The 21,193-nt window shown below is 64.0% G+C and overlaps 5 protein-coding genes across 8 annotated transcripts; 1 reads left to right on the forward strand and 4 right to left on the reverse strand.

The window, feature by feature from the left end:
• Positions 1-182: 182 nt before the first annotated feature.
• Positions 183-11,435, reverse strand: PITPNM1 (phosphatidylinositol transfer protein membrane associated 1). Its single transcript, XM_033063275.2, has 24 exons — positions 11,351-11,435; positions 10,692-10,799; positions 9,882-10,096; positions 9,687-9,808; positions 7,089-7,313; positions 6,690-7,004; positions 6,232-6,327; positions 6,016-6,123; positions 5,846-5,907; positions 5,530-5,774; positions 4,856-5,045; positions 4,645-4,752; positions 4,409-4,551; positions 4,004-4,182; positions 3,500-3,670; positions 3,164-3,313; positions 2,916-3,064; positions 2,732-2,842; positions 2,488-2,604; positions 2,128-2,276; positions 1,892-2,041; positions 1,384-1,567; positions 1,008-1,136; positions 183-901 (listed from the first exon to the last, which is right to left on the reverse strand). The coding sequence occupies exons 2-24, from the start codon at positions 10,767-10,769 to the stop codon at positions 635-637; spliced, it is 3,663 nt and encodes a 1,220-aa protein (XP_032919166.1). The 5' UTR covers positions 10,770-10,799; positions 11,351-11,435; the 3' UTR covers positions 183-634.
• A 267-nt stretch (positions 11,436-11,702) lies between these two features.
• On the reverse strand, positions 11,703-12,791 carry CDK2AP2 (cyclin dependent kinase 2 associated protein 2). The gene is made up of 4 exons (XM_033063150.2): positions 12,506-12,791; positions 12,259-12,359; positions 12,034-12,166; positions 11,703-11,919 (listed from the first exon to the last, which is right to left on the reverse strand). The coding sequence occupies exons 1-4, from the start codon at positions 12,594-12,596 to the stop codon at positions 11,852-11,854; spliced, it is 393 nt and encodes a 130-aa protein (XP_032919041.1). The 5' UTR covers positions 12,597-12,791; the 3' UTR covers positions 11,703-11,851.
• A 601-nt stretch (positions 12,792-13,392) lies between these two features.
• Positions 13,393-16,079, reverse strand: CABP2 (calcium binding protein 2). 4 transcript variants are annotated; one of them, XM_033062676.2, is made up of 7 exons: positions 15,578-15,653; positions 15,247-15,392; positions 14,988-15,149; positions 14,837-14,867; positions 14,624-14,758; positions 14,443-14,552; positions 13,393-14,365 (listed from the first exon to the last, which is right to left on the reverse strand). In XM_033062676.2, the coding sequence occupies exons 2-7, from the start codon at positions 15,286-15,288 to the stop codon at positions 13,994-13,996; spliced, it is 852 nt and encodes a 283-aa protein (XP_032918567.1). In that variant the 5' UTR covers positions 15,289-15,392; positions 15,578-15,653; the 3' UTR covers positions 13,393-13,993. The 4 variants fall into 4 exon arrangements, with proteins under 4 accessions (XP_032918567.1, XP_032918568.1, XP_032918566.1 ...); XM_033062677.2 differs by having other exon boundaries at positions 15,247-15,358; positions 15,578-15,594; XM_033062675.2 differs by lacking the exon at positions 15,247-15,392 and having other exon boundaries at positions 14,030-14,144; positions 14,218-14,365; positions 15,578-16,079.
• A 181-nt stretch (positions 16,080-16,260) lies between these two features.
• On the forward strand, positions 16,261-18,794 carry NDUFV1 (NADH:ubiquinone oxidoreductase core subunit V1). Its single transcript, XM_033061691.2, has 10 exons — positions 16,261-16,374; positions 16,459-16,541; positions 16,640-16,810; positions 16,889-17,072; positions 17,155-17,344; positions 17,687-17,899; positions 17,976-18,142; positions 18,218-18,299; positions 18,378-18,523; positions 18,602-18,794. The coding sequence occupies exons 1-10, from the start codon at positions 16,321-16,323 to the stop codon at positions 18,683-18,685; spliced, it is 1,374 nt and encodes a 457-aa protein (XP_032917582.1). The 5' UTR covers positions 16,261-16,320; the 3' UTR covers positions 18,686-18,794.
• A 315-nt stretch (positions 18,795-19,109) lies between these two features.
• Positions 19,110-20,693, reverse strand: NUDT8 (nudix hydrolase 8). Its single transcript, XM_033062788.1, has 4 exons — positions 20,473-20,693; positions 20,272-20,404; positions 19,545-19,622; positions 19,110-19,470 (listed from the first exon to the last, which is right to left on the reverse strand). Exons 1-4 carry the CDS (start codon positions 20,691-20,693, stop codon positions 19,240-19,242), a joined length of 663 nt encoding a protein of 220 aa, XP_032918679.1. The 3' UTR covers positions 19,110-19,239.
• Between the last annotated feature and the right edge of the window lie 500 nt (positions 20,694-21,193).

Raw genomic sequence — 21,193 nt, forward strand, 5'->3', positions numbered from 1 at the left:
CATTGGCACAGCCCACACACCCCAGGCTGTTTTCCCTGTCTTAAATTGCTTGTGACCCAAGTGCTGTGCCCCACAGCCATCTCCTTGTGGGACATGGTGTCCCTGGAAAGCTCTCCAGGGCTTTCCTAGTGGGTGGGAACCCTGGCTGCCACAGGCACAGAGCAGACTTGTGCATGCTGGCACCTTGTCATAACATCTCTTTATTCAACAGTGAAACGAAAGGGGGGAACAGAGGAACCACTCTGAAACCCCAACCAAGCCCTGCCCCATGACACTGGACGGAAATAAATAGGTGGGGAGGTGCCACTTGCTCTGGGGCACAGCCACAGCCCCCAGTTCTGCACAGGGGTCATGACCCTGGGGTGCAGACCCCACTGGGCACTGCCCAACGGCCCCAAAGGACCAGAGGGGATGGGGCTGGGGGTGGCAGGGGGGACTCAGGGTGCCTTGGCCCTGAGGGGACCACTCTGGTTCTCTGGGGAGCTCTGAGCCATCTCCCAGCACCCCCCAATCTCAGGGGACCCAGCACCCTCATCTTCCTATGGCCTCATGGCCCCGCACCAGGCTCTGTCCCCAGCTGCTCCTTGCTGGGAAAGCAGGGATGTGGCAGAGGCGGGACATGGCTGTGCCACCCTCACTCCTCACCCTCCAGCTTGAGGCTGACGCTGCGGGGCTTGGTCCGGGACAAGCCAGGGGGTGCTGAGGGGGGGCCCCCATCCCGCTCTGCCTGGCTGGAGCCCCGGGAGCGCAGGAGCTGGCTCTGCTTCCGCAGGAAGTCGACAGGTGCCGGGCAGCCATAGGTGCCTTTACCCAGCACAGGTCGTGGGGGGCCCTTGGGGGAGTGAGCCAGGGCTGCAGCTTCCAGCTGGGCCAGGTGGGCAACATATCCCTCGGAGAGAAACTGCAGGACACAGACAGCCTGAGCCCATGGCCACAGCTGGCTGTGGTGGGATCAGCCATCAACCCGTGCATCCCCAGTCTATCCCCCAGCTCTGCCATCACCATACCTGGCACTGGTTTTGGAACTTCTTGACAGCCCGTCCCACAATGTAGATGTGTGCTGGCGCAAGTCCCAGTGAGCTGTAGACGGAGACATCCTTGGTGGAGCCGTAGCCAGCGACTATGGAGATCTCTGCCTGCTCAGGGACAAGAACATTAGGGCAGAGAACAACCCTTACCACAGGGACAGCCACCCCCAGGGGCTGGTACACCCTCATGTTAAGTGGGATGGGTGCGAGCTGCCCTGAGAAGCTTCCAGCTCTGCCCTGGCAGTGCAATCCAGCTCCAAGCATCTCCAATCAGGATGCAGAGGTGCCCAGGATTCAGCACAGCCCACACCACCCCACCAGCAGCCCTGTGTCCCGGCAGCATCCCCATCCGCACCTCGGTGCGCAGGCTCTGCAGGAAGGCGGCTTTCTGGCGCAGTGGGTCGTGGGTGAGCCCGTCACAGAAGGAGACGGCGCCGTGGGGGAAGTTGTGCTGGGAGAGCCAGGCCACCACACGGTGCTTCTGCATGTCGGGGCGCCCCGTCACGTAGATGATCATGTACCCCAAGTCCTGCCAGTGCCTAGGAGGGGACGTGAGTGGCTGCCAGGAGCCTGTGTAGAAGGGAAGCTGGGAAGATGGGAAGCTGGGATCCCCAATACAGCACGTGTGGGTGCTGCCTCCAAAATCTCCCTGCTCCCAGGGATTTTATCAAGAAGGTACAGCTGTAGGGACAACATCCAAACTCAGAGAGGATTATTTTCCACAGTAAGGTATCAGAATAGAGATGATGTGCTGGAGGCAAGGTAGCGGTGGAATACCCTCCCCCTTGTCCCTGCTCTGACACCCCCCGAGTTGTCACACCATGAAGATGGGGAGAGTGACTCCCTAATTGAAGGGCACCCACCTTACAACATCCACAGCACCCGCCCGCACTTTGGGGTCACTGCCCATGATGGAGACGCTTGCGGTGAAGGAGCCATCGATGCTGAACACAACGGACTCGGTGCCACGGGCCACCACGGACAGGTATGCCTCAGCATAGCTGTGGTCCCCTCTGCAAAGGCAGAGGTGGTGGCTCAGCACTGGCCTCAGCACAGGTCTGCCAAAAGGGCTGGAGGAGAAACTGAGGCAACACCTCACCTGACCACCATGCGCACCGGGTAGATCCCAATGGCCAGAGCCTTGTCTGGAGGGATAGTGAAGGTCAGGCGCCCGCTGCCACTCGTCACCTCAGTACCATAGTACAGCCACTTCCCTGACAGCGGCTGTGTCATGATGTAGATGTCCACCTGAGAGAGGGAAATGGGCTGGTCACCGGCTGAACCCCCACATCCTGCTGTGTCCCCACCTGCAAGTCCTTACAAACCTTCTCCTGCCATCCCCTACAGGGTCCTGTTAACCACATCCTTCCCCTACTGTGGGTGACACCAGCCCCATGCCTGGTCCTGGACACCCCACCCTGTTTGAGGTGTCCTGGTGGCCCCCTGAGCCCAGCAATACCTTCTCCCCAGTCAGTGTCACCACATCCAGGGGTCCGTACATGAAGCGCCCGCTGAGGACCTGCGCTTTGCCCTCGCACACGATCACATCACAGGCACGGTGGTTGGCTGTCACGTTCTGCAGGCACACAGGGTGTTCAGCAGCTCCGGGGGGAGCTCCTGAGGTGCCACTGGGACACCACTGGGCTGTGGGATTTTCCCAGAACACCTCAGGATGCCCCAGGTGGCGCCCATTGGCCACATACCCGGATCTTCACTTGGGTGCGCTTGCGCTGCCACTTCTCCCGAGGGATGGCGGGGCTGTAGATGGAGCTCTCCTCACTCTCGGCAGGCTGCGGCCCCTCTTTCTCCATCACCTGCCGACAGCACAGTGCCACCTCAGCCTCCATCAGCCCTGGCCTGCCACCCACCCCACTGTGCTCCCCATACCTGGCGCAGGATGAAGGCCACCACGTCGGAGGATTCCCAGTAGCTGGCATGGAAGAGGTGGGGCAGGGTGATGGTGGGGAAGGCGGTCAGGGCATCGGGGCAGTACAGAGAGTAGTCGATGCGCTTTGGGCCCCACCAGCGCTCCAGGACTGCAGAGAGAGCTGGAATGAAGCCTTTTCCCAACCTCATCCCCTGTTGTGCAGCCTAAGGTGCCCACATGGGATGGGGTGGGTGGTGATGACACTTACTCTGGACAACCTCACTGGTGCTGGCAGGAGTGGGGGGTTCTGTTGGCTCATTGCCCTTCCAAAAGCCCCCAAAGCTGCCAGTGGGGGTAGGGGGAGCAGCCACATCCACTTTGGGCAGGAACAGGGCAGAGTGTGTCTGCAGGGCCTCCGCTGAAGAGAGAACTGAGTGAGCACTCCCAAAGCACCTGGGGACACCCACCACCCCAGGACACCCCTCCAGTAGAGCCCCAGAGCAGTGGGAAGGGCTTGCACATCCCTCTTCCCCCACCCAGCCAGGATGGGTACCCTGATGTGGCCCCAGGGTGCCTGGCACCAGCCTGGTGGGAACCTGCTCACCCAACAGGGATGAGGTGCCATCACCCAGGGGGTACTTCTGGTATCGGGGCACGCTGAGCGGGGGCACAGCGTGGAAGGCCTTGGCCAGGAGAGGCTCCAGGCGGGAGGCGCAGGGATCAGCGGCGTGGAAGAGGTTGTAGATCTGCTCACAGGCAGGACGCAGCTGGGCCACTGCAGCACAGAATGAGGTCAGGGGAACCTAAAAGGGCTGGGGGGAACCAGGAGCAAAACACCCAGGAGGGGTAATGCAGGACACAGCAAGAGGAAAGGCTGGAGAGGGTAATTTGGGGCACCAGGGATAGACTGAGGCTAGCACAGAGCAGGGACACTCAGCCACCCGCCAACACCCACACAGCAGAGCTGGGCATGCGAGGGGCTCAAACCCAAGCAGGGCTCTCTGGGGTGGTCCTGGGGAGCACAGGCTTGTTGGGTGAGCAAAACTAAGGGATTTGAGCCCTGCAGGGAGGGTCAGGGGCTGGCACAGCAGCAGGCGGGGATCCTCACCATCCAGAGCAGGCATGACGGTCTTGCGCAGCGCGAGCACCAGCCCCAGTGGGGAACCGAAGAGGAAGAAGCCGGATACCTTAAATTCGAGGCGGGTACTGGCACCCTCCCCCCCATCCAGCGCCACGGCGCTGCTCCGGGGTGCCTCTGCCTCCAGTGGGGCCTCGCTGGCCTGCAGGCTGGGACAGCAGAGACAGTGGGCATGGAGAAGGATGGCAACACCACGCTCCCACTATCCTGAAGGCAAAGCTGTGCCTGGTGTGGCCCCACTATCCCAGAGGAGCTTCAGCAAGACATCCCTAGGGCAGGTAGCCTCCATGAAATGCTCCTTCCCAGCCTGGAGCAGATGGGAATTGCACCCTTTCCATAAAGCACAAGGTAGCCAACCATCCTCCTTGGGCTCACCTGTACATGGAGCTCTGCTGCTGGCTGTCCCCCTGTCCCCCTGGGGGCTCAGGGCTGGCTTGGCCCAATACTGGTGCTCCCTCTGTCCCATCAGCTAGTGGGTCTGGGCCACTGCACTGCTCTGGGGAGATAGGCTCCGTGCTCTGCAGGGAGAGGCAGCAAACATCCAGACCCCATGTAGCCCCCAGTGCACCCCCAAACTCTCCCCAGGGGGTGTTGGGATGCAAGGCACTCACCAGGCTGCCACGGCGGCTGCTGCTCCGGCTGCCCCCTGAGCCCACTCGGCTCTGGCACAGCGCATCAAATCCTAGGATGCCGCCCACACAGTCCCCCAGCAGCACCACCTGCAGAGATCACGGATCCATGTGGAGGGTGACACCCCCAAACCTTCCATGCAGGGTCACAGCTGGACCCCAGAGCCAAGCTTCCCCCCAGATTCCACCTCACCTGGCCACAGAAGCCGTTGCCTTCTCCAGAGTGCAGGAAGGCTGCGTAGGCCTGGTTGGCACGGGTGATGACGGTGCCCACGGCGTGCTGGTAGGTGCCTGAGGAGGTGGCCAGCAGCGGGAGCGCTGCCAGTGGGATGTGGTCCTGGCTGCTGGACAGGCTGTCCCTGTCATGGCTGTAGGGGCTGAGCCTGAGGGGGACATGGTGAGGAATGAATGGGGAACTGTCTTGATGTCCTCATTCCACTGCATGGTACTGGTTCACCCTGGGATGCTACACCAGGAGTAATCCCCATCCAGTTCCCTCCCACCACAAGATATTTGCTCACTCGGGATGCTGCACCCAGAGTTATCTCCATGTCATCCATTTCCATGCTGCCCTGATGTCCCCATGCTTGCTCAACTCTGACCAGTTATCCCCATCCCATCCCATCCCATCCCATCCCACCCCACTGTCCTCATCCCACAACAAAACACCTGCATGCCCTGGGATACCACACCAGGAATTATACATATCCCATCCCATCTCACCACACACGATTGCTTGCTCCAAGATGCTGCACCAGGAATTAAGCCCCATCCCCTCCCTGGTCCATAATGTCCCACCAGAAGTGAAGTCCCCTCTCCAAGGATACCAGCTCCCCAGTCCCCTGTTTTCCCAGTGGGAATCCATACTTGGAGACAAGGGTGTAGGCCGCAGCACAGATGGGCGGGCAGGGCACCAGGCGCAGGGCCACATGTCCCAGTGCCTCGGGAAAGTGGACACGGGTGACAGCATCAAAGGTGGCTGCCAGTGTCTGCACATCCGCCTGCTTGGAGCCCGGCTCGCCCGCTCCCTGATCCAGGATGTTCCCACTGTGGAGGATGAGGAACAGCGCGTGGATCCGGCACATCTGCTCCGTGCTCTCTGCCGTGCTGCCCTGCAGGAAGGAGAGCGGTCAAGCTGAGGGGGCATGGCAGGAGGGCACGGCCCGAGGGAGGGGACACGCACCTCAGGGAAGCTGGATGTTCCCAATCCTTCACCATCCCCCTTGGTGGCGCTGGCTCCATCCCCTGTGAGCACACAGCCCTGGTGAGGCAGCTGCGATCTCCAGGTGGCAATCAGGCCCCTCCCAGGATATCCACCCCAGGATTTGGGGCCAGAACACCCCCAGTGCTCACCCAGTGCCTCGTCCAGCTCCACTGGCCGCTCAAGTGTGTCCAAGAAGTCGTTGGAGCTCCACTTGGTCATCTCCTTGGCGAAGACCTCGTCACTGTCAGACAGATCCTCTGCAGAGGCAGGAGGGAAGCATGGGGTTGAGTGACATCCCTGTGCCTGCACACACATCCTCAGACACCCTTGCCCCCACCCAGCCTGTTCCAAGATGGTGCCAATACCGTGGGCATCGAAAAATTCCTCTTCGGAGCTGTTCTCCGAGTCCCGGGCAATGTTCTGCATCCGCCACTCCGACAGGCTCTGTGGAGACACACCCCCTGCCACCCGCGGGAGGGTCAGCACTCACAGCCCCCTGCAGAGAGACCCCCGCTCCTGCCCCACAGCTCCCCCTTGGTCCTGGACCCAGAGACTCCAGGGAGATCTGGGGCCATCCCTGTGTCACCCAGAGTCCCTCCTTGGGAGATCCATGACCATCTCTGAGTCACCCAGCATCCCTCCAGGAAATCCAGAACCATATCCCTGGGTCACCCAGGGCCCCCTCATGAAACCTGAGATCAGACCTGGGACACCCAGAGCCTCAGCCCAGGAGACCCAAACCAGGCAAAACAGTTGCCTGACCCATCTCCTACGGAGGAGCCTCAGCATCCAGGGCATAACCATAGCGGACCTGGTCTCTCACCTCCATGCTGGGAAGAGTAGGAAGACCGGGAAGAGGTGGACCACTGCTTGGCAAAGGTATCATCAGAGGGGGTATCGGTCCCTGCCTGCAGCTCAGCCTCCTCCTGCCTGGCAGGACCATCTGGCTCTGGCTGCCTCTCGGGGCTGATCCCTGCCACGGGTGGCTCCTCGCCCTCGCCACACTTGGCCATCTTCTGTGCCAGCATTCGCGCCGTCTCCTCCTCCAGCTGCCGGATATCCTCCATCGTCAGGTCTGTCCACTCATCCTGCCAGCACCAGGCTTGGCGGTGAGCGCGCAGCATCACCTTCCTCAGACCTGGGGGGAGAAGGGGGAAGTGAGTCCAATGTGATCCCATGGCTGCCCAAATGACCCTCCAGCAACCCACGGGTCAGAACTCACCCACATCGTGGATGAACTGCTCGATCTTGGACTGCATCCCCCAGTATCGGAACTCCACCTTGCAGAGCTTGTAGGCGCACATGAGGGGCCCACTGGCCACTGCTGCCTCCAGCCAGTCATCCCCCAGCGGCCCCCGGCCCGTCTTGGATGAGTGGTAGAGTTTGGGATCCTCCTCGGGCTTGTATTCCCCGGGGGAGATGGGATCACGCACAATGTCAATGGTGTCTGTGGGGGGAACGGTGCTTGTCACCCCGCAGCGCTTGGCAAGGGGGCAGAGGTAGGAAAACAAGGAAAAAGGGACAAAAATCAGGTCAAATTACTCCCATGAGCCATGCACCCAACACAGTTGGCAGCAAACACTCTCTGTCCTAGAATTCTAAAATCTTCGAGTTCTGAAATTGTAGAATCCTGGAGTGGTTGCGGGTGGAACGGACCTTGTGGATCATCTCATTCCACCCCCTGCCACGGGCAGGGACACCTTCCACTATCCCAGGTTGCTCCAAGCCCCATCCAACCTGACCTTGGATGCTTCCAGGGATGAAGCATCCACAGCTACTTTGGGCAACCTGTGCTAGAGCCTCACCACCCTCACAGGGAAGAATTTCCTAACAGAACATATAAAATCCCATGGCTGGAACATCACAGACACCCTTGGTGCAGCCAAGCCTTCCCCCATCCCCGCATGGGATCCCAATCCAGCACCTCAGGGAGCAGCACAGGGAGGTAGGGGGCTGGGATCTCACAGAGAGCCAGGGCTGGCATGCATTAGCTGGCAGATCTGGCAGCTGCAGAGTGATCCTGGCCATCCTGGGGGACATGGGGGCTGAGGACAGGGACAGAGGATGGGGCAGCTCAGCACAGCTCCTGGCTCCCCCCCAAAAAAGCCCAAGGGGCTCCCAAAAACAGGGCACAGCAAAACCACCACATGACACAGAAGCCTCAGGAGAGCCAGAGGAAAGCTGGGGCGGGAGGGCAACGAACCCTATCCCCAAACAAAGGTGACCTCTCCCAAAATGAGGGTGAGCTCTCCCGGCAAATGAGGATGACCTCCCAAGACCAGAGAGTGACACCCTGAATGACACCAAGAAAAACATTATCCAACAGTTGTTCAGGTTCAATCCAGCATAAAATCTCCCAGAATTTGGCTTTTCCCGCCCTCTCCCCAGGTCATGGTCTGGGGGATCCCAGGGCACCCCATTGGCTCCTAGTACCATCCTGCAGCACTATCCCCATTCCCAGGCTGCATTTATTTGCCCCCCTTAATGTCCCCAGTGTGCTATCAGCTTGTCTTCCTCAAGCATCGGCTGAAAAAAGGGGGAAAAAGAAAAATAAAGATGTCCTGAATCCACAAAAATGATGCAATGCACAGCATGATGCCAAGCATCTTGGATAACAGCAGCAAAGAGCTGGGATAGGACCTGCTGTCCCCAAGCAGCTCCTGGCAGTGTCATTCCCATCACAGTCCAACTCCCTTTGCTTTTGCCACTGGGAGAAAGCTGCCAAGGAAGCAGTTATCCCTGCAAATCACCCAGACCATGTTTTTCCATCACCCTTTGAAACATGAGAGGGGTTTAAATCTGTCAGTGCTACAGGACACCAGGGCAGAGAAAATCCCAGCAGGATCCACACTAGGGCTGGTCCCACTTCAACCCTGCTCCTTGTGGAAGGCAGCACCACTGGAGATGCTGAGTGCCCTGTGGAATGCCCAGAGGACAGGCAATAGAGTGGAAAACCAGGCAGTGGGCACGGGGCCATGCCCTGATGCCCTCTCCTTGGCCCTGGTTGCTTCCCAGGGGCAGTAGGGGCAGAATTTCTGCCCCCAGGTCCAAGCCATCGGTATCCCAGCCGGACATCCCCAGTGCTGCAAGAGCCGGGGAGAGAAATAGGTCAGATGAATCATTTCCTCCGAGTGCCTATTTTAGGCCTCCATTTTAAGAGGCAGCACGTCACACTCCACACTGGCGCCTGAACTGACCATGTCCACACCACCAGGAATGGGAACCCAGCAGAGAGGGAAGAATCCCACCCTGAGTTCCCAGTTCTGCCCACCAGTCTCCCCAGAAAGGAACCAGAGAGCGATCTGGAGCAAAGCCCTGGGAAGAGGGGAAGCAGGGCAGGGAGTAGGAAAATAGGGACATGCTTTTCCAGCTCTCCTTGCTCCAGCTGATCCAAAACACCCCACAGGACCCAGCTGTGGGCTCCCATGTACACCAGGAGAGAAGGCAAATCCATGCCAGAACAAGGCTAGGACACAGAAGGAGAGGGGAGCAGGCTGGCACTAAGAAGGAGAAGCTGCAAACAGAAATAGAGGCAAGGGAAGAGACAGAGGACAAAACCGGCCCTGAAAATATCTTTAATGTGGAACTTAATTCAGCAGTGCTGAGAGGGAGGGGGCAGGGAGCTCGGAGCAGGGAGCCAGGGGCAGGGAGCTCAGGATTCAGGGAGCTCTTCCCTTCCAGCATCACTGAAACAACAAGGACCAGCAAGAAGAGTGAAGTTGAGCCCTAAGGCCCCCATCACAATCACCCACCCACCCCAGAAGCACTACGGCCAGCAGCCACAGTGTCCTGCTCAGCTCCCCAAGCCAGCCATACCCACCCAAAATCCTCTGCCTCTTCTCCACCGCGCTCAGGTTGAAGATGTTGGTCTGCTGCCCCGCATCCGGGCGGTAGTACGTCTCGATCTCAATGGAAAACTTCTCCACAAAGGGACACGTGTACCTGGAGGGGGACAGGATTGAGCCCGGGGGCATGGCCAGTCCTGCAACCCACCCCGCTGCCTCCCAGCTCCCACCTGGTGCGTGTGTAGGGATAAGCGTTCCAGGACTCCTCCTCCACCTGGAGCGCAGCTTTGGGGAGCAGCGCCCGGAACCAGCTGGGGATGTGGGAGCCAACGTGGTAGATCTTGTGGGTGTATTGGCCGCTGCCGCCAGGGCCATCAGTGTAGGGTCGGTTGGCCAGGATCTCCACACCACTGCCCTCCCCACTCGACTCCTCCCGGCTCTTCTTCTACACAGAGACGATGGCTCAGTGCGGCCCCTCCAAACCCCAAGACCCCCACGGGTGCCCAGGGCCCCCGTACACTCCTGTCCCCATGTGTTGGTATCCCCCAGCCCCACACCTGCTCACAGGATCCCCTGCTTGGCTCAGTGGTCCCAAACCCACCTAAAGCCTCAGTGACACCCCTGCAACCTGCCAATCCCTTGGGATCAGCCTCCCTTGGGATCCCCCCTATGCTCCCCCAGGCTCCATGCTCAGCCCTACAGCTCCCCAGTTCCCCACACTCAGTCCCACAGCACCTTACACCCTCCAGCACCCCACGATCAGCCTCAAAGCCCCCTGTGCACCCCTAGGCTCAGCCCCTGCACTCTTCATGCTCCCCCACAGCCCGCTTACACCCCCAGGCTACAATTTCCAGCCTCTCTCAGCCCTCTGCACCCCCTCAGTCACAGTCCCCAGATCCCTGCACCCCCACAGCCCTGTGCACCCCTAGTGCCCCACATCCCTCAGGCTCAGCCCACAAACCCCAGACCCTGCAGACCCCAGGCTCATCCCCCAGACCCCTACAAGCCCCAGGCTCCCCCGGTCAGCCCCGCATCCCCACCTGGATCATGTACAGCTGAGCCACCTGGTACTCCTCCAGGCTCATGGGCAGCAGGATGTGGTACTCCTTGATCAGCATGGCGGCGGCGGGGGCCGGCGGGGGCAGCTCCTGAGGGGGTTTCCGTTACACCGGACCGGGCCGGCTTCGGGACAGCTCGGGCCGGTTCGGCACCCCTCCAGAACCGCTCGGGGCGCACTCAGCTCAGCCCGGTACCGCTCGGTCCGGGTCTAGCCCGTCTCGGAGCCGCTCCGCCCACGAGTTCGGCTGAGTCCGGTACCCCTCGGCTCCCGGCTCGGTTCGGTACCGCTCAGCTGCGCTCGGTCCCGGGTTCGACCCGCCTCGGCAAAACGCTCGGCTGAGTCCGATACCGCCCGGCACCGCTCTGCCCCAGGTTCGGCCCGGCTCGGAAAAGCTCGGCCCCGGGTTCGGCGGAGTCCGGTACCGCTCGGCTCCCGGTTCGGTTCAGTCTGGTACCGCTCGGCCCCCCTCGGCCCCGGGTTCGGCCCGGCTCGGTCCCACGTTCGGCTCAGTCCGGTACCGCTCGGCACCCCTCGGCCCCGGGTTCGGCCCGGCTCGGCCCCGTTGCCATGGCAACGCGGCCCCCTCCACTCCCCCCCGCCCGCCCGCCCGGTCCCCGCCGCCCCCCGGCCCCACCGAACCTGCGCCGCTCCGCACCGGCCCCTCGGATCGTGACATCACAGCCCGTTCCCACGGCGACAGCCGTGACGTAGGGAGGTGAGGGGGGGGCCCCGTGACGTCAGAGAGCGGAAGGCAGCGAGCGCCACTCACGGGCGCTCCGCGTGTACCGGCACCGCCGCCCCCGGAAAAACCCGGTGTTTTATTTAAAAAGCCACTTTCCAAAGTGATCAACGAGTGATTTAATCACTTCTGCACCTCTCAGCTCCGGGACACACACCCAGCGCGGCTCCAAACGCTCCCCCCGACTCCCCCACCTCCGCCCCGCGTCCCACCACCACCATCGGGACGCACCCCCGTGGGGACACACCGAGGCCAAGTCCCAACATTGTCCTTTATTTATAAAAACACGCATTTATAAAGAGCGGAGAGCGCGGGGAGGGGGGGCTCGGGCAGCACGGCGGCCCCCCCGCCCCCGCCGCCACCACCGGGAGGTCCCGGGGGGTCCCGGGTGGCAGCTGCCGTTACGTGCGGGCGTTTCGCTCTGTCTCTGCCAGGCACTCCCTGACCAGCGCCCGGGCGTGGATGATCCCTGCGGGGAGAAGCACAGGGACACCTCGAATCACTCTCCAGTCGCTCCCCGTGGGGCTGGGGAGCCTCGGGGGCGCAGCCCCGCGGCCGCCAGGTCCTCCCCCGCCGCCCCTACCCCGCTTCAGCCGCTCCATGGCGCTCTTGCTGCCGGCGTAGGTGGGCCGGATCTCCTTCCCCATCTCCTCGATGACCGAGAGCAGGTCCGTATAGGTGCTCTGCGAGCCCTGCGCCCCGGGGGGCTTCATGGCCTGCGGGAACAGGGGCACACGCAGGGACGGAGCGGCTGGGGGCCGCCCCCGCCGCCGCGCCCGGCCCCAGCGGCCCCGGCCCCGCGCCTCACCTGCACGTAGCCCATGGACGGCGGCCCGAAGTCATTGAAGAGCGGCCGGAAAGGGGCGGCGGCGCCAGGGACGGAACCGGAGGGCGACGGGACACTCGTGGCTGCGGGAAACTGAGGGTCACGGCCGCACTCCGCCTTCCTCAGTACCTCCCTTATCCTGTACCATCCCTTCCCGAGGTATCCCCCTCCAGTCTCTCCCCGCTCCCGGTGCCCCCCGTCCCCCGCGGGTACCGCGGGGTTCTCTCACCGGCGGACGGTGCCCCGGGCCCCGGCGGGGCGGGGCTGGCGCTGGCGGCTCCGGGGGTAGCGGGGGCGGGAGCGATGGGCTTGTAGGACATCCCCGACGGCCGCCCGCCGCTCCCGGATCCCTGGAGCCCCGCGGCGGGGGTCGGCGTGCGGCCCCCGCGCTCGCCCCGCCGGTTGTATCGCCGGTGCCCGCCTCTCTTCAGCTCAGCTCGGCCCCGCTCGGCCCGGCGGGAAGCCGGGAACCGGAGCGGAGCGCGGCGGCCCCGGTTCCCGGTCGCGCTGCGCGGCCCCGGCCTGACCCGGGTCTCTCCCCCCTCCGCCGCCGCCGGCGCTCGCGGTGATGACGCAGGCGCGTCACGAGCGCAACGTCATCACGCCGCCGCGCGCCCCCCGGCCGGTCACCGTGGAGACACGCGGCGTCGGCCCCGCCCCCTTGGTGCCTCTCCAGCCACGTGACTGCTGTGTAGGCCACGCCCCTCACTCGGCGGGCCCTCTCCGGGTCACGTGGCCGGCCGGCGCCACCGCCTCGGGGGGCACGGGGGGGGCACCGGGACCGGCCCCATCGGCACCGCCGCGCTGGCCCCGCCGCCAAGGCACCCGGATCACCCCAGAGCCCCCAGCCGGCCCCGGTCAGGGCGTCCCGACTCTGCGCGGGTGAACCCCGGCCCCGACTTTGGAGGGGACATCATCGCCGCCGCCCGCCCCGTGCACCGGCCCCACCCGCCGGCCGTGCACTCCCCGGAGCCCTGTGCCCGCAGAGGTGAGGGGGTGTCCGGGGCCCTGGCTCCCTGCGGGGCTCCCCTGAGGCACAGTGGGAATCCAGGGCTTTGGGGGATGGCACGATCCCGAATAAACCCTTGGGAACGAACATAAAACACAAAACGAAAGTATGTAGAGAGAGTTTTATCATTTCAAAAGGGCAAAATTGGCCCCAAAACTGCAGCCAGGGCAGGGAGGGTACCTGCAACAGCCCTGCCTGCAGCTGGCTGAGGCCCTTCCACCCGGCAATGCTTTATTTCTCTCCTCGAGGGTCTCCTGGCTGGGCTGCCCGGAGTCTCCCTTGTGCCGGGGGCTGCCAGAACATCCCTGAGGGTCTGTGCCAGCCCCGAAAGGGGAGGGACGCTTCACCCTAGGCGGGTCTGGTGTAAGTCTGAGCTCAAACCATGGTGATGGGCTGGGTTATGCTGTGCAGTCCACATTAAACATAGTGTGGAGGGAGCCTGAGGGTCTCAGTGTGGCACACAGAGGGAATGGAGGCTGGAGGGATGAGCAGCAGGGATGGGGCACAGTTGAAGGAGGGGAGACAACGACGGTGTGACTTTTAGGATGAAGTCTGTGTGGGAAGGGGGATAATACAGGGTGAGAGCAGAGATGAGGGCGAGAGTGGTCAAAGCGTGGCTGAGCCTGTGCCGAGAAGGGTCCCGACTTCGGCCCCGGTGCCTCCCACCACGGTCAGAGCTCAGCATCGGAGCAGCTCCAACACCCGGCCTCACCCCAGGCATGGGCGCCGCTGCGCCAGCACTGCCCCAGCCCCTGGCGCTGGGGGTCCCTCTGTGGCCCCCTCCTCTTTGTAAGGCACGGGGGGCTTGGGTCCCGCGTTGGCACGCACCGCCCTCAGCGCGACATCATCCGCACAAACTCTGCCGGGGGAAAACACACGTGAAACATCCCCAATGTCCCTGCGGGTGCTCCCGGCCCCTTCTCTTCTCCTACCTTCGAAGTCCACCAGGCCATCGCCATTGAGATCCACGTCCTTGAGGATCTCATCCACCTCCCGATAGTTGAGCTGCTGCCCCAGGAGCTTGCGCATGGCCTCCCGCAGCTCCGGCATGCTGATCTGTCCGTCCCCATTGGTGTCAAACTATGGACAAGGCCCCATTGCCACCAGTCACCCCTGGCACGCTGGCAGCCTACCCGTCTGTCCCCACTGTCCCCTACCTCACGGAAGGCGTCACGCAGCTCCTTGATCCCGATCATATCTGCCGTCTCCGCCAGCATCTTGGGGCCCATCAGCTCCACAAAATCATCAAAATCCACCTTGCCCCCGGCTGTGACAGGAGAGGGGTGTCAGCAGGGCATGGGGCAGGAATTGATGGGGACCCGCTGCCCCACCACGTACTGATCTGCTGGGACAGCTCAATGAGCTCCATCTCCGTGGGCATGTAGCCCATGGTCCGCATGCACTCGCCCAGGTCCTTGTAGCTGATGTAGCCGTCGTGGTCCTTGTCGAACTCCCGGAACGCCTGCTTCAGCTCTGGGGACACCATGGTGTCACTACCAGCACCCCGGCACCACCACCCACCCCAGCAGGACCCCCTCCCCAGTGCCTCACCTTCAATCTCCTCAGGCCGCAGCTCCCGGTCCTGGGGAAGAGAAAACGGGAAGAGACGAAGGAGGGGTCCTACTCCCAGGGATCCCACAGGGATTCTGCCCTAATCCCCCTGGGAGCGCAGGCAGCAGACGGGGAGGGGACAGTTGCGTACCCGTTGGGTGATGGCGATGCTCTGCCGCAGGAAGATGCAGGCTGGCCCCACCAGCCCCTGCAGCACCGAGTATCCCTGCATCGGAGAGGTCTGTGCCACGTCCAGCACGTCCTCAGGGTCCCCTGCGCCGGAGCCCGGAGCACCCGAGCGTGGCTTCCCATCCTGCGGGTGGAGCAGGCGTCAGCGGCGAGGGGGGGCCAAGCAGGGACCCCCTCCTGCTCCTGCTGCTGCTCCGCGAGGTGTCACAGCTCTGCCGTACCTTGGGGAGCCGCCGCTCAGGGGTCTTGGTGCAGTTGCCCATGGCTGGGGGCTGCCCCCGTGCCGCAGGACATGCCTGGCCCCGGGGGGGCTGGCTGGCGCAGACCGTGGGGCTGCCACCGAGGATTTGAGGTTTTTATGGAATATCTGGGGATATGCAGGGCAGGCGCGGGGGGGTGGGTGCCGCGCCCGCGTGCATAATCCTCCGGATTATTTCCCGCTCCAGATGTGGGCAGCCGCCCAGCTGTTCCCCAGTCCCGCAGCCTCCCTGCGAGGGCACGCAGGATCCCCGGCACGCACCGTGCCCCGGCCCTGTCCCCGCCGCCGGTTACCTGCCCAAAAGCGGGGGGCGGCCGGGACCCCGGCTCCTCGGCAGCCCGCTGACGCTCCATGGGGGATGCACCTCTACGGTTTAATCTCCCCCGGCTCCCCGCAGTGCCGGGGGTGCCGGGACCCCTGAGCCGAGGGGCCGGGCGGGAGCCGCGGGCACCCCTTCGGCCGGCGCCGTGGTGCCGGGGGGTGCCTCGGCAGGCGGGGGGCGCGGGGCTGCCAGCGCCGCGCCGCTGCGGCCCGCGGAAGAGAAAGAACATTCCGCCCGCTCCTCCTTCTCCCACGACCGCGACCAAGCGGGAGGAAACCAGATCGCCCAGAATCCACACTCGCCCCTCGCAGGGACGAGGCCACCACTGTCCCCGGTACCCGCCGCGTCGCCCAGGAGATCGGGTGGAGCGCAGCGACCCCCCGGGGCGCTGGTGGGGGAGCGGGGCGCCCCGGGGGGGCTCCGGGGGGGGCGGACGGGGGGCTCCGGTTTCAGCGCCGAAACCCGACCCGGGCCCGGGCGCGGGGCACGTGCTGGCGCGCCACCAGCGAGGCCACGCCCCCTCTGGGGTCGCGAGCCCGCCTTGCGAACGCGCCCCCAGCTCTGGCCCCGCCCCTCCACACGGCCCCGCCCCAAACAGGCTCCGGCCCGGCCTCTCTCGTGACGTCACTGGCGCGCCACCGGCGCTCCCCCTGACGTCACCGCGGGGGCGGCTGAAGGTGACGGTGGTCGGTCCCGGTGCCGGTGCCCCCCGCCATGGCCGGCAGGCAGCTGCTGGCGCTGCGGCGCCTGCCCGCCGCCTCCTTCTCGGTGAGCAGGGACGGGGCGGGGAGTGCGGGAACCATGCGGGACGGGTCTCGATGTTCCCGGTGCTGAATCCGTGTCTCCCCGCAGACGGCGCCCAAGAAGACGCAGTTCGGGTCGCTACGGGATGAGGACCGGATCTTCACGAACCTCTACGGGCGGCACGACTGGCGGTGAGTAGCCGGAGCGGCGCGGGGACTGCCGGTGCCCCGTGCTCGGTGCCCCGTGCTCGGTGCTCCGTGCCCGGTGCCACCGTGCCCGGTGCCCGCAGGCTGCAGGGCGCGCTGCGCCGCGGTGACTGGTACAAGACGAAGGAGATCCTGCTCAAGGGCGTGGACTGGATCCTCGGCGAGATCAAGACCTCGGGGCTGCGGGGCCGCGGCGGCGCCGGGTTCCCCACCGGGCTCAAGTGGAGCTTCATGAACAAGCCCCCGGATGGGAGGTGAGACCGGGACCGGCCACAGCTCCGGTACCGCGGCCCCGCCGTGTGGGGAGCCCCCGTGACATGAGCTGCCCGCAGGCCCAAGTACCTGGTGGTGAACGCAGACGAGGGCGAGCCGGGCACCTGCAAGGACCGGGAGATCATGCGGCACGACCCGCACAAGCTGCTGGAGGGCTGCCTGGTGGCGGGGCGGGCTATGGGCGCCCGCGCCGCCTACATCTACATCCGAGGGGAGTTCTACAACGAAGCCTCCAACCTGCAGGTGGGGGGGAGCGCCCCACAGCCACCCCACACACCCTGGTGTGGCTCGGGCGCTCCCGGGCTCACTACCTGCCCCGCTGCAGGTGGCCATCCGTGAGGCGTACGAGGCTGGGCTGCTGGGCGGCGACGCCTGCGGGTCGGGTTACGCCTTTGATGTGTTTGTGGTGCGCGGTGCCGGCGCCTACATCTGCGGGGAAGAGACGGCGCTCATCGAGTCCATCGAGGGCAAGCAGGGGAAGCCTCGCCTCAAGCCCCCCTTCCCTGCTGACGTGGGTATGGCACCACAGCTCTGTCCTGAATTCCCAGCTGCCACCCGTAAACAGTTGTCCCCAGGAGACACCGTCCTGCTTCAAGGACAACACCACAGCCAACACCATATCCCTTGAGAGCTCCCTCTGTTTCATAGAATAATGTGGGTTGGAAGGGGCCTGAAAAGACTGTCTCATTCCACCCTGCTTTCATGGGCCACATACCATGGTCCCAGGTTGCTCCAAGCCCTGTTGAACTTGGCCTTGGACACTTCCAGGGATGGGGCAGCCACAGCATCTTTAGGTGACTTGTGCCAGGGCATCACCACCCTCACAGAGAGGAGTTTTTTCCCTAATGTTTTCCCAGGTGTGTTTGGCTGCCCCACCACAGTGGCCAATGTGGAGACGGTGTCGGTGGCCCCCACGATCTGCCGGCGGGGTGGTGCCTGGTTTGCCAGCTTCGGCCGGGAGCGGAATTCCGGCACCAAGCTCTTCAACATCTCAGGGCATGTCAACACGCCCTGCACGGTGGAGGAGGAGATGTCAGTGCCACTGAAGGAGCTCATTGAGAAACACGCCGGTGAGCACCACAGCCGAGCCGGGCTGGAGTGGGGCTGGAGCTGTCCCTCCAGCCTGTCCTGACCCTCTCTTTGCAGGAGGTGTCCGCGGAGGCTGGGACAACCTGCTGGCCGTCATCCCAGGTGGCTCCTCCACACCGCTGCTGCCCAAGTCTGTGTGTGAGACGGTGCTGATGGACTTCGATTCCCTGGTGCAGGCGCAGAGCGGGCTGGGCACGGCCGCTGTCATTGTCATGGATAAATCGGTAAGGGATGGGCACCCTATGACTCCCGCAGCCACGGTGGGATCCACACCTTCCTCACCCTCCCTCTCTTCCCAGACCGACATCATCAAAGCCATCGCACGCCTGATCGAGTTCTACAAGCACGAGAGCTGTGGGCAGTGCACCCCGTGCCGGGAAGGTGAGCAGGGAGCCGTGGGTGAGGGGCTGTGGGGTGGGACACTGCAGGGACCCATCCCTATTCCCCCTGTTCCCACAGGCGTGGACTGGATGAACAAGGTGATGGCTCGGTTCGTGCGGGGCGATGCGCAGGCTGCCGAGATCGATGCGCTCTGGGAGATCAGCAAGCAGATCGAGGGACACACCATCTGCGCCCTGGGCGACGGCGCAGCCTGGCCCGTGCAGGTGAGGGGCCCGGAGGGCTTGGAGGGGCCAGCAGCGTTCCCCCACCCCATTATTAACCAACTCCCCTGCTCCATACAGGGCCTCATCCGCCACTTCCGCCCCGAGCTGGAGGAGAGGATGCGGCGCTACAACGAAGCCAAAGCCCGAGCGGCGTCGGCATAAGGATTCACCACCATACCTCCCCTCTCCTGCTTGGAAGCGGTTTCTGGGGTGCTGGCAGCACTCAGAGGGTTCTTCAGAGAGTCCTTAATAAATGCTGCTGTGCTCCAAGGCTCTGTTGTGGACATAAAATGGTGGGAAGGGGCTGATGGGGCAGAGGGTCTTTGGGTCGTACTGTACCTGGAGCAAGAGATCCCCAGGGATCATGGGGTCACACAGCTGGGGCCTGAATACCCCAGAGGGGAGATCTTTGATTTCCTTGAGTCTGGGGCAGAGGCAATGGCTGCAGGGTATTAACAGACACAGTCCCCTCCTTGGGGACCCCACGCTCCCTGTCCCTGCTGCAGTGGCACAGGACGACTCCTCCTCCTTGTGCTCATGCCAAGGGACAGCTGTCCTGGCCACACTCCACAACTCGGAGCCCGGGGCAGTTCCAAACATGGCTTTTACTGAATCACAGTGTGCGACACGCTGCTGGGCTCAGAGCCGTTACCCCCGTGCACAGGTGGAGGGCTGAGGCATGGGGACCCCACAGCCACCCCCTGCCCCGTCCCCGCTCAGCCTGGGGCTTTCTGGGGAGGCACGTGGGTCTTCCTGCGGTAGCGGCCGGGCACCAGCAGCTCCAGGGTCAGCTCGGTGATGATGGCTGTGAGCCCCCACACCTTGTGGGGGCCGTTGAGGAACACGGGCAAGGTGTATCTGTAGCTGCTGGCCGTGCGGAAATGGGTGTAGCCCTGGTTCTCCTCGCGGAGCAGGTGAGTCAGGGGCAGGGTGAACACCTCTTCCACCTGTCAGCACAGACCACAGTGACTGGGAGCAGCTGCCGTGGGAAGGGGAGCAGGCCTGGGGAGGAGTCACTTACCTCGTCAGGGTTGGGGTTCAGTGTCAAGGCCTCCAGCGGCCCCAGGTTGGCCACGACGGGCGCCACGGTCATTCCATGCTGGAAGGTGTGTCAGCAAGGCACAGGGTGACACCCCCTCCCCAAAGTGCCTGGGCCTTGACCCCCCTGCACCCAGCGCAGGCACCCAGCATGCGTGTCACCACCCAACCAGTGCCATTGCCTTGTGTCCTGTCACCTTGAATCTCCAGAACTCTTGTCACCCAGGTCCCTGTCACCTATAACCCATCAGCTATGTCCTTGTCACACCAAATCCACCACCCTCGTCCCTACTGCCCTGTCCCCATCACCCAAAATCTCCATCATTTGTAACACCTATCACCTGTGTCCTGTCCCCCTGAACCTGCCATACGTGACCCTGTTACTTTGTCCCCATCACCCAGGCTGCTTGCTCTGTCACCTGTGCCCCTACTGCTTTGTCTCTGTCAACTGAACCCCTTCTCTGTGTTCCTGCAGCCTTGTTCCTGCCACCCCTTGTTCCTGTCATCAAAACCCCTGTCACGTGTGCCCCTGTCACCCCAAACCTATCACACCAGAACCTTTGTCCCCGTCACGTCGAACCAGTCACCCATGACCCTGCCGCCTTCCCTGTCACCTTGAACCCATCCCTGTGTCCCTGCCACCTGCCCTTTCGCTCTTGTCCCCGCACGCCCTCGTCCCCGCGCCTCCAAGCCCCTCCGATCCCCGGTACCCGGTCGGGCAGCGTCCGAAGCTGTCCCCAGACGCTGGTGGCTGCCACCGCCACCCCCAGCTCCTCCCGCGTCTCCCGCAGAGCCGTGGCCACCGCGTCCCCGTCCGCCGGGTCCCGCCGCCCACCGGGGAAGCTGCGGGAGGGATCGGGGGGTGGGGTCAGGGCCGGCCCGGTCCCGGTGCCCGCTCCCCCCGCCGGTACCTGACGTCGCCGCTGTGGGGGCCGGCGAGGCGGCGGGAGCGGAGCGTGAAGAGCAGCGCGGGGCGGCCGCGCACCGAGCACAGTGGCACCAGCACCGCGGCCGCCGCCGCCGCGCCCCCCGCGCCCCCCGCCGCCAGCCGCGCCCGGCACCGCCGCTCGCTGCCGCTGCTCAGCACATCCCCGGCGTCCCCGGCGTCCGCGGCACCGCCCGGGCCCGCCATGGCGCCGGCACGGGGCGGGGAGGAGCAGCGAGGCAGGAGGGACCGGCACCGCCCCCCGCACCGAGCCCGCCCCGCCGCGGCCCTGCTGTCCCGGGGGTGCGGCAGCCCTGCCCGGTGTGCCACAGCCTCCTCCGCTGTGGAACGGCCCCTGCGGGTATGAAACCACCTGCCAGCTCGGCCATGCCCCCGTCCGGCGTGCAACCTTTCGGCTCGGTGTGCAACATCCCTGCCAGGTGTGTGACCCACTCACTTCCCACCTTCACAATGGGCCTGCCAGGTGTGCAAGTCCTGCTCCAGCTGTGCAACAGCCCCCACCAGGTGGGCAACAACTCTTGCCAGGTGTGCGACCGACCTTCCAGCTTTGCAACACCCTTCCTGCTCTGCCGGCCGTGCAAGTCCTGCTCCAGCCGTGCCATAACCCTCACCATGTGTGCAGCAGCCTGCCAGGTGTGCAATAACCCCCCCGGAGTGCGTCCCTCTTGCTGGTGTGTGACAGCCCC

The sequence above is a fragment of the Catharus ustulatus genome, chromosome 6 (assembly GCF_009819885.2).
Source record: "Catharus ustulatus isolate bCatUst1 chromosome 6, bCatUst1.pri.v2, whole genome shotgun sequence".
NCBI lineage: Eukaryota > Metazoa > Chordata > Aves > Passeriformes > Turdidae > Catharus > Catharus ustulatus.